This window comes from Desmodus rotundus, chromosome 10, assembly GCF_022682495.2.
Source record: "Desmodus rotundus isolate HL8 chromosome 10, HLdesRot8A.1, whole genome shotgun sequence".
Lineage (NCBI taxonomy): Eukaryota > Metazoa > Chordata > Mammalia > Chiroptera > Phyllostomidae > Desmodus > Desmodus rotundus.
In genome coordinates, this window is record NC_071396.1 from 98,898,992 (window position 1) to 98,914,456 (window position 15,465).

The 15,465-nt window shown below is 38.1% G+C and overlaps 1 protein-coding gene across 2 annotated transcripts in view; it reads left to right on the forward strand.

Annotated features, from left to right (window-relative positions):
• The window catches only part of DCC (DCC netrin 1 receptor), a 995,961-nt gene that overhangs the window by 872,447 nt on the left and 108,049 nt on the right, over positions 1–15,465 (forward strand). For both annotated transcript variants that reach the window (XM_024580416.3, XM_045188039.2), the window contains exons 16-18: positions 4,055–4,150; positions 9,630–9,862; positions 14,531–14,669. In XM_024580416.3, the coding sequence (XP_024436184.2) occupies positions 4,055–4,150; positions 9,630–9,862; positions 14,531–14,669 (468 nt within the window). The remainder of the gene's footprint in view (positions 1–4,054; positions 4,151–9,629; positions 9,863–14,530; positions 14,670–15,465) is intronic.

Here is a 15,465-nt window from a genome sequence, read left to right on the forward strand (position 1 = left end):
GCATTTATTCCTTTTTATCTCCCTAGCCACAAAGAAGATACTGGCCAGGAACCATCTTTTTTTGGATGCTGAAGGAATTATCAAGTATTTCTTTAGCTTTCTTTATCTCAATTCGATGTATACTATAATAAAGGCTAGCCTGATGAAAGTCTGATCAATAATTTGAAATCTGTGGAGTCACTCAGAATACCCATAATTAAAAATAATTTCCGTGGATACCCACCAAATACCAAGTTATTTCAGTATGGTTTCATTCACAGAGTATTAAAATAAGAAAATGCTGCTGTCCTTTATCTTTCAGAGGCAATTGATATATTTTCAAGCCTATGTATCTGCGACATTTTTAGCAAATCCAAAAAATAAATTTACCATCATAATTGTCATTAAGTGTATTTCTGAACAATGGTGTCTGAACATAATTAATGATTAATTCATTTGGAATTCATTATGGTAATATTAAATGTGTTTAACTCATTTGATGCTTCTATAGAGGGAGCAACTCTATGCAATTCTTTTGTGATTTCCTGATTTTAAAGTTTAAGAGCTCTGAGCATGTGCAGGAAAATAGCTCCACATTGCTCTCTAGTGGTGTGCCAGTAAATGACACCCTTCTTTTGTATGGGGTGAAAACCTTCATTCTCCTTTGCTCCCCCATTCATTCACTCTCACAGCCTATTTATTTCCCCTCAGTACACACTCAAATGTGGTACCTCCATCACAGTATAAAAGAGGATCAAAGCAATATAGTCTTTGGTCTACCATTAACCAATAGCTGACTAATATTTTTACTGGTGTCGCTCAGGCTGATTCAGTATTGGATCAAGCTTTATTGAGTCATGGAAAGATCTTTGATTCTCAGCAGGTCAAATGCAGTTTGACAAAAGCACTATGCTGAGGCCAGAGAGAGCAGGTAGAGTATAAAGTGCATAAATAAAAGCTCCTTGAAAAAGCTGCAACAGGGGTTATGGAGTTGTCCCAGGTCTCTCATTTCCTGGGTAGCTCTGTGTTAACTTTAGAGGGAAGTGAACTCACCCGAACCTCAAATCACTGACTACAGAAAAAGATCAGACTGAAAGGACCAAGACCCCTACTCTATACGATATTCTTCACCAATTACAACTCCATTGCAAATCTGTTTACCTTTCCTGAGACTGAGCCATTACCACTTTCTATTTGGATTTAAGATTGGTCTCCCCTAAGGTGTGCACATTATAGTTAAGACTTGTGGTGTTTAGCGATTCGTGATCATTCATTCTCTCAACAGCTAGTAAATGGTATGACTTCAGCGTCTTTGCTATAGTACCCTATACCATGGCTTGACCTCGAGTAGAAGAAGCTGCCGTTACTTAGGGGACTAACGACTTGACGGGTTTCAACATTAGCCAGGGTCAGTATTGAAATGACAGCCACCTCACATTCACTGTGGGAGAGAGATTAAGAAATGATGAATACTGGTCAGGAGCCAGACAGCCAGTGGACAGATGATGTGCTGCAAGATGATGTGACGTGTTGGAATTCCAACCGAGACAAAAATTCAAGCCAGGAAAATGAGAATGAACCAGTTCAGGTGCATGGTCTCTTTTAAATGAGAAGTAATGTGCATGGAAAAAGGCTAGAAGCCAATAGTTCAGAAATGCTAAAGAGGGTTTTACAGAGTATCTTGTCTAAGGAGGTATAAACTGGGCAGTTGGGAGGTGGGGGCAGAGACAGAAAGGCATTATGGCCATTCTGACATGTGCAAGGTGATATCTCATTGTGGTTTTAATTTGCATCTCTCTGATGATTAGTGACAAAGGGATTAAGAAAAAAAACAACTCAGACACAAAGAAAACAGTGTGTGATTACCATAGGGAAGGCGGGGGAGAGAGAAGAGCATAAATGCAGGATACATGGTGACCGAAAGAGACTTGACTTTGAGTGGTGAACACACAATACAATATAAAGGTGATGTATTATAGAATTGTACACTTGAAACCTATATAATTTTATCAACCAACATCCCCCACAATAAATTAAACAAATTTTTAAAAAATCTTTGTGAATTTATGTATTTGTATTTATTTGTTGGGTTTAAATTCATTGCAACTTCTTTTTTATGGAAGCTCAGATCGTCCGCAGGTCTTTGGTCTGTGGGAGCCACTTCAAGTTATTCCTGAATCCATTTGCCATGAGCCCGTTAGTCTTTGGTTGTTTCCTCTCTGTCTGGCATGCCAGGGTGTTTCATGCTCAACTGATATGAGCCTGAATCATATCAGACCAGAATCAGCCTGTTCTCCAACAAGCCCTTGTTTCTTGCAGTGGGAAGTATTTGTTCAAAATCCAAGTCTGGGTGCTAGGGATGCTTGTTGTTACTCAGTCACTAGTGCTAGACTTTTTCCGTGGATAGAACTACAGTAGAGATAGAATACTTTTTGAGTTTATTTTTTTTAATATATTTTATTGATTATGCTATTACAGTTGTCCCATTTTCCCCCCTGTATTCCCCTCTGCCCTGCACAATCCCCCCCCATCCACATCCCTGCCTCCCGTTGTTCATGTCCATGGTTACCTATTGAATTTAAAACAGGTCTTTCTAATTAAATTTTGGAACACAATACTTTACTTAACCTGCCCTGTTTTAAATCTGTATGTCCTTTTGTCCCCATCGAGACCCTGGTTCTCAAGGACACAGGGGATGGTGGAATTAGAATTGTTTATGATTATACAGTATCCCATATTACAGTAGTCTCAGAATAACAACAATAATAGATAACACTTATTGAAACATATTTGCATATGCTGTCATGCTGTCCCTGTTGTCCCTTAATTTTGTCTATGATTGTATGCATCTTTAAAATCAGAATATGTATAGTCTTTCAAAATAAAAGCTCTCCCTTTCAGCCCTCACTTAGTCTTAGGTCATTAAATTCATTGTTGACCAGTTAGCTCAATAGCTCCCCTGGTTATTTCAAATGTCTCAAGCTCATTTTCTAGCAGTTTTCAGGACCAGGAGAACAACATCCCTGATTACCTGCAGGTTGGTAACAGTTTGGGTGTGCCCTTTATATTTAACGTTAACTTCTGTTGACTATAAAATGCTTGAATCACATTTTCTTACCTTGAATATTTTAAATAAATTACTCCAATTTCTTCTGGCATAAAGTGTTGCCATCAAAAAGTGTGGTCATTATCTAATTGCCATCCTTATAAATCATGTATTATTTCTGTTTTGATACCTAAAAAAATTTTAAGTAAGCAAAGATTTCTTGGATTACATTTTTTCGTATTTTTTCTGTTTTGTTTCTTTGGTTTTCATCCTCAAGGACAACTATTACTCAAATGTGAGGTCTTCTCTAGTATTTGTCACTTTCTCCTGAATTCTTTTTTACTCTTTCTTAATTTCTGAGTTTTTTTCTCCTTGTTTTATTTATTCATTGATCTAGATACCCTCTATTTCTGACATTATTTTTTTACATATATATAATTCTTGAGCTAGGCCAATTTGTTTCTCAGTTTTTCCTAATTCTGATTTACATTGCTCTTGCATATTTGGCATTTTATTTTCTTAATGTTGTTTAGTTCATTTTCAAATAGTACACTGCAGGTTTGATGTATGTTTTGTGTTATTTTTTTATCCTTTTGTGGGTTGTGTGTGTACTTGTCTACAGGAATGACACTCTCCTCATTTTATTTTGTTAGAAATTTAACCTCAACAGATTTCTGTTGCTTTCTTCCACGTGATTTGTTCCCTGCACTCCCACAAGTTCATGTGGCTTTTGTAATCACACAGAGCTCCTCCCCTGTTACTGTCATTAGGCCAGAGCTCACGTCTCAGCACACTGGAGCCTGTCAGTCAGATCTTTGCCTTTCTATTGAGTCATTCAGTCTGTTTACCTGAAGATTCAGGAAGCTCTAAAACATACATTGCCCCCACTGCCTCCTTCTTCCCAGGATCAAACTCACTCATTTTTAACCCACAATGAACATAATAGATTACATTAAATTTGATTTATTCTGAGTATTTCAGTACACTAACTAAATCAACATGTTCACATTCTTTCTGTTTTTTCTCCAGAGTCAAGTTCCCATTATGTAATCTCCCTAAAAGCTTTCAACAATGCAGGAGAAGGTGTCCCTCTCTATGAAAGTGCCACCACCAGATCTGTAACAGGTAAGCTGAGGCAGTTAATCCTGTTGTGACGAGTAGCCAGTGTTTGAGTTATGGCAAAGTAAATGAATAAATGAAACACCGAAAACGTACACAGTCGTGTTCCAAGCCTCATGTGTGTGTAAACACACACACAAACTTCATTGGTTTTTGGGCTTTCAAATGAAGTAAGAGAAATTCAGTCTATATATTAGTATGTGGACTTATATACCATATAAGTCCAATATACCAATGGACTTATATACCTAGAGACCCAGATCTCTCACTTTCTCTCTTCTCCAAGTAGCTTCATATCTTGGTGCCCTGATATCACTCTTCATTCTGAGCAGCTTTTCTGAAATCCATGCAAATTTGGTGAGCGGGCCTTTGAGTAAACGCTGCCAAATGTCTGAAGGGACACTTGCTTCTCTGTAGAGGATCCTGCAAGCTAATGTGACAAGGATGAACTGCCTCCTGGGGCTGGATGGGGCTGGCAGAGTCACACAAGTAGCCTCTTCCTGAGTTGTGCCTACAGCTTACACAATAGTGCCTGAGGCCTCCAGACATTAAATGGATTGGCTGCTTCTGGGCTGTGACCTCTAGGAATTCTCCTGTGAGCGGGAAGTAAAGGCAGCACACAAGAGAGCATGTGCCCAAAAACTGAGGAAAGGATGGGTAAGAAAGTGCGATCCAAGCCATTTATGAGACTATTTGTGAGCAAGGCCAGGCTTCTTTCAACATAAAATAAGTGACACCTCTGTGGGTCTGTTCAGACACTGGAAAGTCACAGGACCACCCCCAAGAGTCTTATGTCTGAATCTGAAAGCAAAATCCAAGATTTCCATCTCTTTAATGAATAGTTTGATCCCAACCTCTTTCAAAACCCACAACCTTCCGACCTCGGAGAACTTACCAGCTGCTTTTAGTGAGAATACAAGATCCAAGGGCAGGATTTGATAGCGAGCACCAGAGGACATGGGAAATATTGAAAGCCTGAGTATGATGTCCTGACAAGTAAGGAGGAGTAAATAAGCATAAAATAAACAGCAGAATCCTGCCACTTCTGCTGTCACCTACATTTATGCGAGCTCCGTACAATTGGCCTCCACACGCACAAGCTCCATCCACAGACCTTTTGGAGAGCACACGGTTGTTCTGTGGACTCACAGCTCTTACATGATTGTTTCCGGAGCCTAACATCACTCTCCCGATTCCAGATTTTCTAGTAAGGGGAAGGTGTTCTTCCAGAGTCTCCGTGACTTTTTGGCCACTGGTTTCAAGGTCTATATTCTGCCTAAACTGTTATGCAAAACTTGGGCTATAGGTCAAGATATGCAGTTATCTGTGGAGACAGTATATGTCTTTCATTGTATTATCAAGGAGGCGCATGACTCTACAAAAAAGGTAAATAAGAAATGATTTTGAATTATATAAGGTCATAGATAAATACCAACAAACAGCATCACTTGAAATTTGAGGGATGCATTCTGGACCTGAGACTCCAAAAAACTCAACAAATCATGAAAAATATGCTATTCTAAAATTCAGTAGCAGGATTGACTTATTAGCATTTCTTGAAGAATTACTACTTTTTAAAATGTTACTATTAAATGTATTATTCCTAAATATAGAGAGATAAGGCAAAAGAGGTCCAGAGTGTAAAACACGAGGTAACCTGATGATGATGGGTGGGTGTTTGGGATTGTCACTTCCCCTTATTCTCTTGCTCTGCGAGCAGCAGGTCCTTTGAGAGATAGTGGCCTACTTTGGCTGGACCTGGGCTTCCCATAATTTTCGTGTACTGAGTCATCTCCTTCCTGCCTGGCAGAAAAGATGCTGACCAGATGTTCACTGATGTGGTGGCTTTGAGCTCGTGACCAGCCCACACAAAATTATACTATGGCGAGTCTTTTAAAACTATTATTATTATTATAATTATTTACTACAACTAAAGCCTGCAAAGAAGGGTCACTTAGATGACCAAACAATATATTTTTGAGTAGTGAGTAGTAGTAATAGAGAGAGTAGAGTTCAGATACACTGAGGAGAGGTTGCTCAGAAAGGCCTGTCCCAGGCGTTGTCAATTTTGTGTCCCTCAGGGCAGTTGTCTGTCTTTAAATCTCAGCAGGTGGTATCCCCAGTGGTCCATAGGCTGTCTGCACCCCTGATAAGACTGATCCTAATGGACCTGAGAAATGAAATGCTGCCAAAAGTTGGACACTGTGTGAGGAATTTTCTTATCAAAGACAAGTCAGTGAGGGTTTGAAGAGGAATGAATGAAACCAGCCCTTTCTGAAAGAAGAGCCTATGCTTGTCCCGGATGTGGCCAACTTACTGTGTTTCCACACATCTTGGAGAGTAAAGGCCACAGAAACAGAAGCAAAGGTTAAGATTCTGGGAGGAACTCTATCAATAAATGTGCCATAGCACCACATACAAGGCATTCTTTGTCTCTGAGCTTCTGTGGAGAATTCCCATGAGCAGTCTTGGAAGAGGCCAGGATAAAGGAAATAAAAAACAGAGGCGATAAATGCCTCAGGCTAGAGTAAGCATCAGGCCCTGGTGTTTTCCACACGCTTGTGCTCACGGATGTCGGCATGCTCTGGAGCCCCATCTCATCTGAACAAATCAGTGTGAGAGCTGAAGAAAGTGTCAGCAGGTCAGATGGGTGGGTTGAGTTTCATTTTGGCTGTAAAGCCTGTTATTTCTTCTTGTTGCGAACACGAGACAGTTTGAGCCTGGAGAAGGGAAGAGGGCAGGGGAATAATGAGGTGTGTTATTTGAATTTGTTTTTTCTCCACTGTTTTATCAAAGTCTAAATGAAGTACAATCCAGATGTCAGACTGTGTTATTTTTTTTAAAAGCTCTTCTTGAATATAAATACATTGGCTGAAAAATTCATAGGCTCTTACCAAAGCATCTATAAGGAATTGGATAGGTTTCTCTTCTTAGCAGAAAGTTTGAGGCTATATTTTGTCTTTTTTAAATCTTTTAATTTATTTTTTTATTCTTTTGAATATAACCAGTGAAAATCAATGGCATATAAGGTACCCAGAAGTATTTTTTTTTAAACTGAAAAGAAGTTGTTTAGCAACAAAAGGATGTTTTTAATTCAGCTACTCAGTTTGTGTCCTAAGAGAAAAAGATAATTTGCAGTATATTTAGCATATATGAATTTAGAGCAGTCTTTGCCATCCAGTAGAATATCCAGCTTTGTTAGAAAAGCTCTATATCTGGACTGTCTAATACGGGAGGCACCAAGCTCATGGGATCACTAAGCACTTGCAATTGGCTAGTGCAACAGAACTGAATTTTCCATTGTATTTAATTTTAATTTTAATTGTTCCTGTAGCTAGTGGCTATTGTATCAGACAGTGCAGCTGTAAAAGAGGTAGCAAGTAGAATGACAAGCCGTGCTTGAAATCCCTAAAATAGTCAAGAAAAATTTGTCTAAGGGTAGAATATTTTTAACTATGGAAATCCATAGATCAGTGCTACCAAGCAGTAGCATTACTTGGAACTTGAGGAATGCATTCTGGAACTGAGGCTTCAAGAAACTCAGCAAAAAAAAAAAATTATGAAAAATATACACTTCTAACACTCAGAAAGAGCAGAACTGAGTATTAACATTTCTTGAAGTAGAATCACTACTTTTCAAAACCTTATATATGGCACCTGCGAAAGGCTACAAAGGTAAGGTGGGGTTACCAACAAAATTAGATTAAGCAAAGAAACAGCAAATAGGATAAGTCATTAATAGAGCTTGGTCAAAAAGAAGTTTGTAATTTAGAGTAGGCCTCCCAGGCACACAGCATCCTTCTGGATTAGTCAGCGAAGAATAGAAACAGGTAAAGTAAAGCAGCACCCACAGTAGTTTGGCAACACCTCCTTCCACTGATGCACCAGCCTGATGGCTGACTGGGGCCCTCCTGGAGGCCGCGGTGGCTCTAGCTCCCTCTTCATCATTTCATAAATCCATTTGGCTTTAAAGGAGCCCTTCACCAAAGACACATCAAAGGCATGCAGAAAGCCTAGGCTCTGTCATTAAATTTTAAACACACTTTTTTTCTCTCTTTCTCTCTTTCCTTTGTCCTTTCCTTTTGTGGTTTTTGCTTACGGGTTTTCTATTTTGCTCCAAAGACCACAGCCCAGTAAACTACTAAATAATTCATTGGAAAACAGAGAGATGAGTAGGAGCTACACATTTGAAATGCATTGGACAAAGTGAAGTCATCATCAAAACCACCCAGTAGCTGCTGTTCTTGCAACCTTGCTGTTTAAAAACATCAGTTCTGTATGTGCCCCGCTGCAGGCACCTGACATTCCAGCAGGTCTTCTCTCCCCAAGTAGTGCCCTATGCCCAGACTGAGAGGTCATCTTGGTTTGTTGTTGTTGTTGTTAGTGAGAAGACACATTATATGATCGAAAGGTAAAACACTAAAAATGTAAATGTCTTAGTTATAAAATAAAAGTCTGGAAATTGGACTCTCTCTATGACTGCAAAATGAGCTCCTCTGATTCTGATATACCCAGCATAAAAATAAGTACAAGGTTTTTCTAGAAAAATGTATAGAACTACACACATCATCCTGCAGATTCTAATAGTATTATGGATCAAAGAATGTGTGTGCCTCGGCACACACGTGGTAGTTCACTCTGTCTCCCACCCAATAATACAGTCTTTCCATGGAACTTGAGTTTTTAGAACAAAAAGACCTTGGAAAATAGAAATGCTTTAAAAAACTATAAAGTTACCTGACTCTGTGAGAATGTGGGTGAAATGGGCACGTCTACACTTTCTCCAAGGATTTTAATCTAAGAGAACCGGCAACACCAAGTGCTACCTGAAATCTAATGATCAGACTTATCAGTGAATGATGTGGACCATGGACTTGATCAGTCTGGTTTCGTGTAATCATAGCCATGGACCTCAGGGCGCTTTGATCTTATTTCTTGTTTGTTTCTTGCCCAAACAGTATTTATATAGGTATAAGCTAGGCAGTAATAAAAACTTTAGAGAGACAAAATCAAGTTAGAGGTGAAGAAAACAAACAAATGAACACCAACAACAAAACAACAGGTATTAGATAGGTTTGAATTTCTTTTGCAGGAGGAAATAAACCAGTCATTCCTTTTAATCTTGTTATTTAAAATTATCTATATAGCTATAAATCTGATACTTTCTATACTAGATCTTTAAAGAAGAAACCTGTGACATTAGACTTTTAAAGTATATAACTGGAAGTGACATCCAAATTGATAAAAGCCACCTCAAGGAAATGAGCAAATGAGAGAAAATAGTTATTTTCTTAATATAACAATACTGTTTCTGATAAGTTTTCCAATTGAATTAATTGTATTTTTTTCTGTTCTTCTCATGTTCCCTTTCATCATTATTGCCATGCATTTAACTCATTGTGATGTGTTACCACTGATGTTTATTTTTAACTCTTTTATTTACATATTTATTTGTTTGTTTCATTTGATGGGTTTTTAAACCCAGATCCCACTGACCCAGTTGATTATTATCCTTTGCTTGATGATTTCCCCACCTCGGTCCCAGATGTCTCCACCCCCATGCTCCCACCTGTAGGTGTACAGGCTGTGGCTCTTACCCACGATGCTGTGAGGGTCAGCTGGGCAGACAACTCTGTCCCTAAGAACCAAAAAACATCCGAAGTGCGACTCTACACTGTCCGGTGGAGGACCAGCTTTTCTGCAAATGCAAAATACAAGGTGAAGTTGGAATTGATAGTATGAAATTTTACATGAACTGTCATTTGTGTAATACATTGTTTTATATGCTTCCTGGACTGTCACGGAACATTTTGCTGCAGTGACACTGAATGGAAAAAAACAAAGCATTTTAATCACTTAGTAGCTCACATTAGCACAGGAACAATTATGTCTAAGGAAACAATGCTAAGGCAAGGTAGAAAAACACCAAGAGATGCAAAATGGTATTTGAACCCCAACAGATGCTGAGTTTGTAGAAATAATTTGCTAAATAAAGCATTCTGCACAAAAGAATGCCATATTCCTTTGAAACAGCAGGGCTCTCCATTAATTTTCTGGATGGATTTTGGTGTTTGTTTGTTTCATTTGGAATCTGGATTGACACCAAAGGCAACCCTGTTGATGTTACTGAGGACTTACCTGTCTTACAGCGAATCTGACTGTGAATACACAACTGGGAGATTTTTATAAAATCCTTGGAAAGCACGCTAAGCCATTACCATCTACTTTCTCTGTTTAGCCTTGAAACACCCTCATGAAAGAAAGAAAACCCACAATGTACACTCCCCTTTAACTAATGTAAATTAGACAAGGCTCCTTATTATTCCTGTGCCATCATCACTCAGGGGGGTTGTCATCCCACAGCCCCCCTAAGAGATACACATTTGAGGCATTGTCCTTAATAATTTCAAGTCTCCATCAGGCAACCACAGGTATGGCAACAAATCATTATATCCTGGGACAATTTTCTTATCGCCTAAGCCTGCCACACTGTAAGTATATACAAACACAACACAGATGCAGGCAAAAATGAGAAGGTCAACAAGTGATTATTAAGCACCTATGATGTCCCTAGAACCACGCAGTTCAACATTGTTTAGTTGTTTTTAAGTAACATATTATTTGTGATTTTGGAATGAGTAATACACCAGGCTCCATACATAAACTCCAAAGAATTCATAAGCTATTCAAATGAACTAATATACAAAAAGCATTCAAAAATACATTTAAAATTTAGAGCTCACAAGATGGTGACTTGGGGTGAAAAATAGCTTTGAGAACAAGAAAATAAATGTTACCCAACAACCAAGTACACAAACAATAACTCAACTCTGGCACTTGGTTTCTTGTATTCCTTCTCTGTACCACTCTCTATGGTCACTCTCAGGGGCAGTTTGTGAGTCCTGAGACTGTACCCAATGTTCTTTCCATGAGACTGGCATCTTGCCTACTCCAGCCTCCAGCCAGAGGTGATTGGGGGATGAAAATATCTGTGGGGAATTTCTGACCGTAAAGACCCGGGCGATACAGCAACATCACACCAGTAGTTTTATAAGTCAGCCATTCTTCATGTGGCCATGCTCAATCTGCTTCTGGTCGATTGTAACTTTTAAGTGGCATAAAATCCACTCTCCATCATAGATCAGTTTTTAGTCAAAGACATTTTTTAAAAAGTTTTCATTGGTATTACCACCGTGCTAGGTCACGTATTTAGAAAAACTCTCCAGATATATCCAAAAAAATATCATTGATGTAAGATATTGTTGTAAGTATCCTATCCATCTCCATAAAGTATTAGATTTAAGACTGAACACAATTGTATAGATAACTATCAGATAAGACAATCAGTGAAACATATGACAGCACTTTTTAAAAAATCTCTTTATATACAGATTGCTCAACTCTAAATTTACTTTAAAATAACTACTTTAAAAATTCCATGTCCGTAATCACTACACTTTGTTACACTCATTTCACAAAAAGGCCATAGTACTGTGCCGGTATGTGAGAAGTTCTGAAGGACAATGGCTGTTCTCTGCAGAATAGTCTGAGTTCCAAAATTTCTTGAGTGAGGCATTTTATTTCAGTTGAATAGTTACCAGAGCAGACACAGAATTATTGAGTTTCACAAAGGATGTCTGGAAAGCGAGGCCCAACCCCAAAACTATGGTCTGTAAGAAGAGGCCGATTTCTCTCGTGGGTTGACGTTTGGAAGTAGAAGAAAGATTTTACCTGTTTCTCTCCCCATCATCTTCCCTGACCCAAGCCTTGCCATTACTAACACTCAGTCCCCCTTCTCGTACAGTCTACATCCACACCCTGAGAAGGAGGGTTCAAGTGAGAGAGTTGGGTCATTTGGGTAGCAAGGAGAAGTAGAGAACATATCTGATCCACTAGAGAGACATACGATGCATTTAAATTTTACACATAATGGTAATAGAATTCTCTGGTTATGCATTTGGGACTTTTCAAATCACTGCCATAGCTATTATTGGATCTCACTCTCCACTACAGCTTTATAAGGTAGGCAGGGCATACACAAGATCAAGGAGGAAAATATATACATACATGAAGTCAAATGACCTGAGCTCAGGGTTGGCCTCACCAGGTCCTGCCATCACTTAACTCAATCTCATTTTTGTCATCTGTATGATTTGGACATTTGCACCTCTATAAAAAGAGAAAGTTCTTCATAGTTAAATATATATGTAGATATGCTTATAAAAACATAGGTAGGTTTCATAACTTGAAAAAATGCTCCATTAACTAGAGCTGGAACTCAGGGTGAACTGATAGCATTACCCAGAGTCTCCTCACAACACTGCCTTTCTATGCGCTTCATTTGGTCCCAACTGCAAACCATAATCCAGACACTAATATTTTGTTTGTCCAAAACTCTATTGATTTTCTTTATCGAATGGAGAAATAGTCTATAATTTCTTTTCTACTAAAGCTATTAATCACATGATGTCTTATGTGAATTTCCATTCCAAATTCATTCCCTGACCTCTGGCTAGTGGTTCCCATGACCTCTGGCTAGCGGCTCCCAGATGTAGAGTGGGCACTGCAGAGGATCCAAAGTTGTGCCTGTCTCTGCCCTCAAGATGCTGACAACTGAAAATGGAATTGAACGCCTGCCTAAAATTATATAGCACATTAGACAATGCATGAAATATTGTAGCTAACACTGATTTAATGCTTACTCTGGGCCAGACACTACATTTCACTTGGCTTATTTCACACTTAAATAATGCCACAAGGTCAGTGCTATGGTTGTCTCTGTTTTATGGAAGAGGAAACTGAGGCTCAGACAGGTACTACCTGGGTTTTGTACACTTACAAATATAAGTGGCCATGATTTCCCAAAGCACTTCTAGGCTAATGATTTATGACGAGTAGCAACTTTCCATGAGGTTCCTGAGAAAACTCAGTGAATGCAAGCGTGTCACTCCAGACCACAAACAAGGACAGTATTGCTTAGCGGCTTCCCGAATGTCAGTGGTGTCCAAGCTCAAAGAGACTAATTTCGTGATATGTGATCCTTCCCTCCCAGCTGAAAAGTTTCTCATGGTCCCATCTCTTCCCTTAGTTTCATCTCTGAGACTTAGAGGTGTTCATGATGATAGCAAAGGAGGACAGATGGGAAGTTCCATACCAGCTGCCCATTTTGTGTTTTACCTGATGAGATTCCATCTTCTTGTGTCTACAAAGTATTCTTCATTTATACAGGGCCCACATTTTGACAGCTATTTTTAAGAACTTCTGATAGATATTTATGAGGCCGTTGCTTTAATAGTATGGATGGCCACATCATCAAATGTTATTTGTGCAGTTAAATATATATTTTTTGGTTTTATAATGAAATGTAGGATTTTCATGGCTATGATCTAAGAAGGATTCATAGTAGAGTAAAAAAATATACCACAGTAGAGTAGTAAGGGAGGAGATGACATAGGTAGGCAAAGAGAGCTTTCTTTGGTTTTCTAGACATAGACATATAACAAATATAATAAATATAAACATCAAAGAAAATATTTAACTTAGGAAGATCTAGATCTAAATACCAAACATAAATTTATACACACACACACACATATACATGTATATACATACATATATATACATATATAGTATAAATAGTAAAACTAGTCTTAAACTTACTGATCATATAGAAAATATGAATTAACTTAGATTAACCTGTTTTATGCTTTATTACCATTTTGATCTTTTGAGTAACCAATAAAGACAGATAATTTACTTTTGACTAAAATATCTTTAATCTGTTATTCAGAAGACAAATAATATTAACACTAATGTAATGCTTTAATATCTATTCAATTTGTAGTTCCCTTCAGACCAGTTACTTTGGTGACCACACTTAAATGTGTATTTAATGTGAAATGTGCACAAAACAAGAAAACTGCATGACACAACATTGCTTTTGTCCATTTTCTTTATAATAGCCACACAGGTTCTCGAATCATTAAAAGTTTGTACCATAAAGTCTGAAAACTGAAAAGCCATTAAAAACTGAAAAGTTTTTGATGATTACAAGTAAATTGATGTTGAAGTCAGGGCAAAGAAACTTAAAGATATGGAATTGACCGAAGGAAACAGAATTGGTCTTGTCACTGTGGTTATTGCCCCACTTGGGAAAATGTATCAGCTAGCTGCTCCTGCACACAGCGTCACACCGGAGTCTGTTAATGATGTTTTGGATGTACTAGCAGCCAGTGTAAACCGGTTGACAGAGAAGAAGGAAAGTCAGTGCTGTGGCCTAGCTCTTTACACTCCTTTTTTGTTGGCTTATTTGATAGTCTTTCTACATCTTGATTTACCAAGTTGATAGAGTTCATTGCTTTCTCTGCTTATTTCCCACTTGTATAGTCAGAAGACACAACAGCTCTGAGTTACACAGCAACAGGCCTCAAACCAAACACAATGTACGAGTTCTCGGTCATGGTAACAAAAAACAGAAGGTCGAGCACGTGGAGCATGACTGCGCATGCCACCACGTATGAAGCAGGTATGTGAAAAAACACTAGCTTCAAAATCTCTGCTTCCGATATTTGCTAATGGTGTTGCCCAGGTTCTGTGGAAATTGGAACATAGTGCATTTTGATGCCTGAATTATACCTTATCTTATATAAAAACATCTTATACTTTATAGTTCATAACACTTTTATATCTAATATTATGCTCTCTGTTCTAGAAAAGGAGAAATTGAATCCCTAATGGATTAAGTAATCTGGTTTTAATCTGGGCATTAACTCAGGGGATCTGAATAGAAATTCTTTTAATGTGTTTGCATAAAGGCAAAAATCTATGCATTGAACTCTCTGTGTCCAAAGTATTCATGTCATTGATCAACAGTTATGGTAGGTATTTACTTTCTTGGAAAGAAATTAAATAAAAAATAAAATATTGCATTATAACAGTAGTCTCATGGATTCTTACCCTAAATAACCTCAGCTAGACTTGGGAGGAAGTTTCTGGGTGGTTACATTCACTCTTTGGAAATAAGAGAACACAATGGAAAACCTTCATGCAATTTGAAGTAGTTCAAATCTAGGGTAAAAGTTACTCACTGTAAATTTTACCAGTCACTTTTACTATGGATCATACATGTTGAGTTTATACCTTAACAGACATGCACTGTACTTGGCATTCATAGTTTACAGAGATCCAAAATCTGAAGAATACAGGCTTTAACATGCTTTTTGATTGGTTTTGTGGTATTATATCATCAATTTTTTTTTCAATATAACAATAAAACTCTCCTCCGGGTAAATTGAGTTTCTCTTTCTATTAGAATTTCTCCC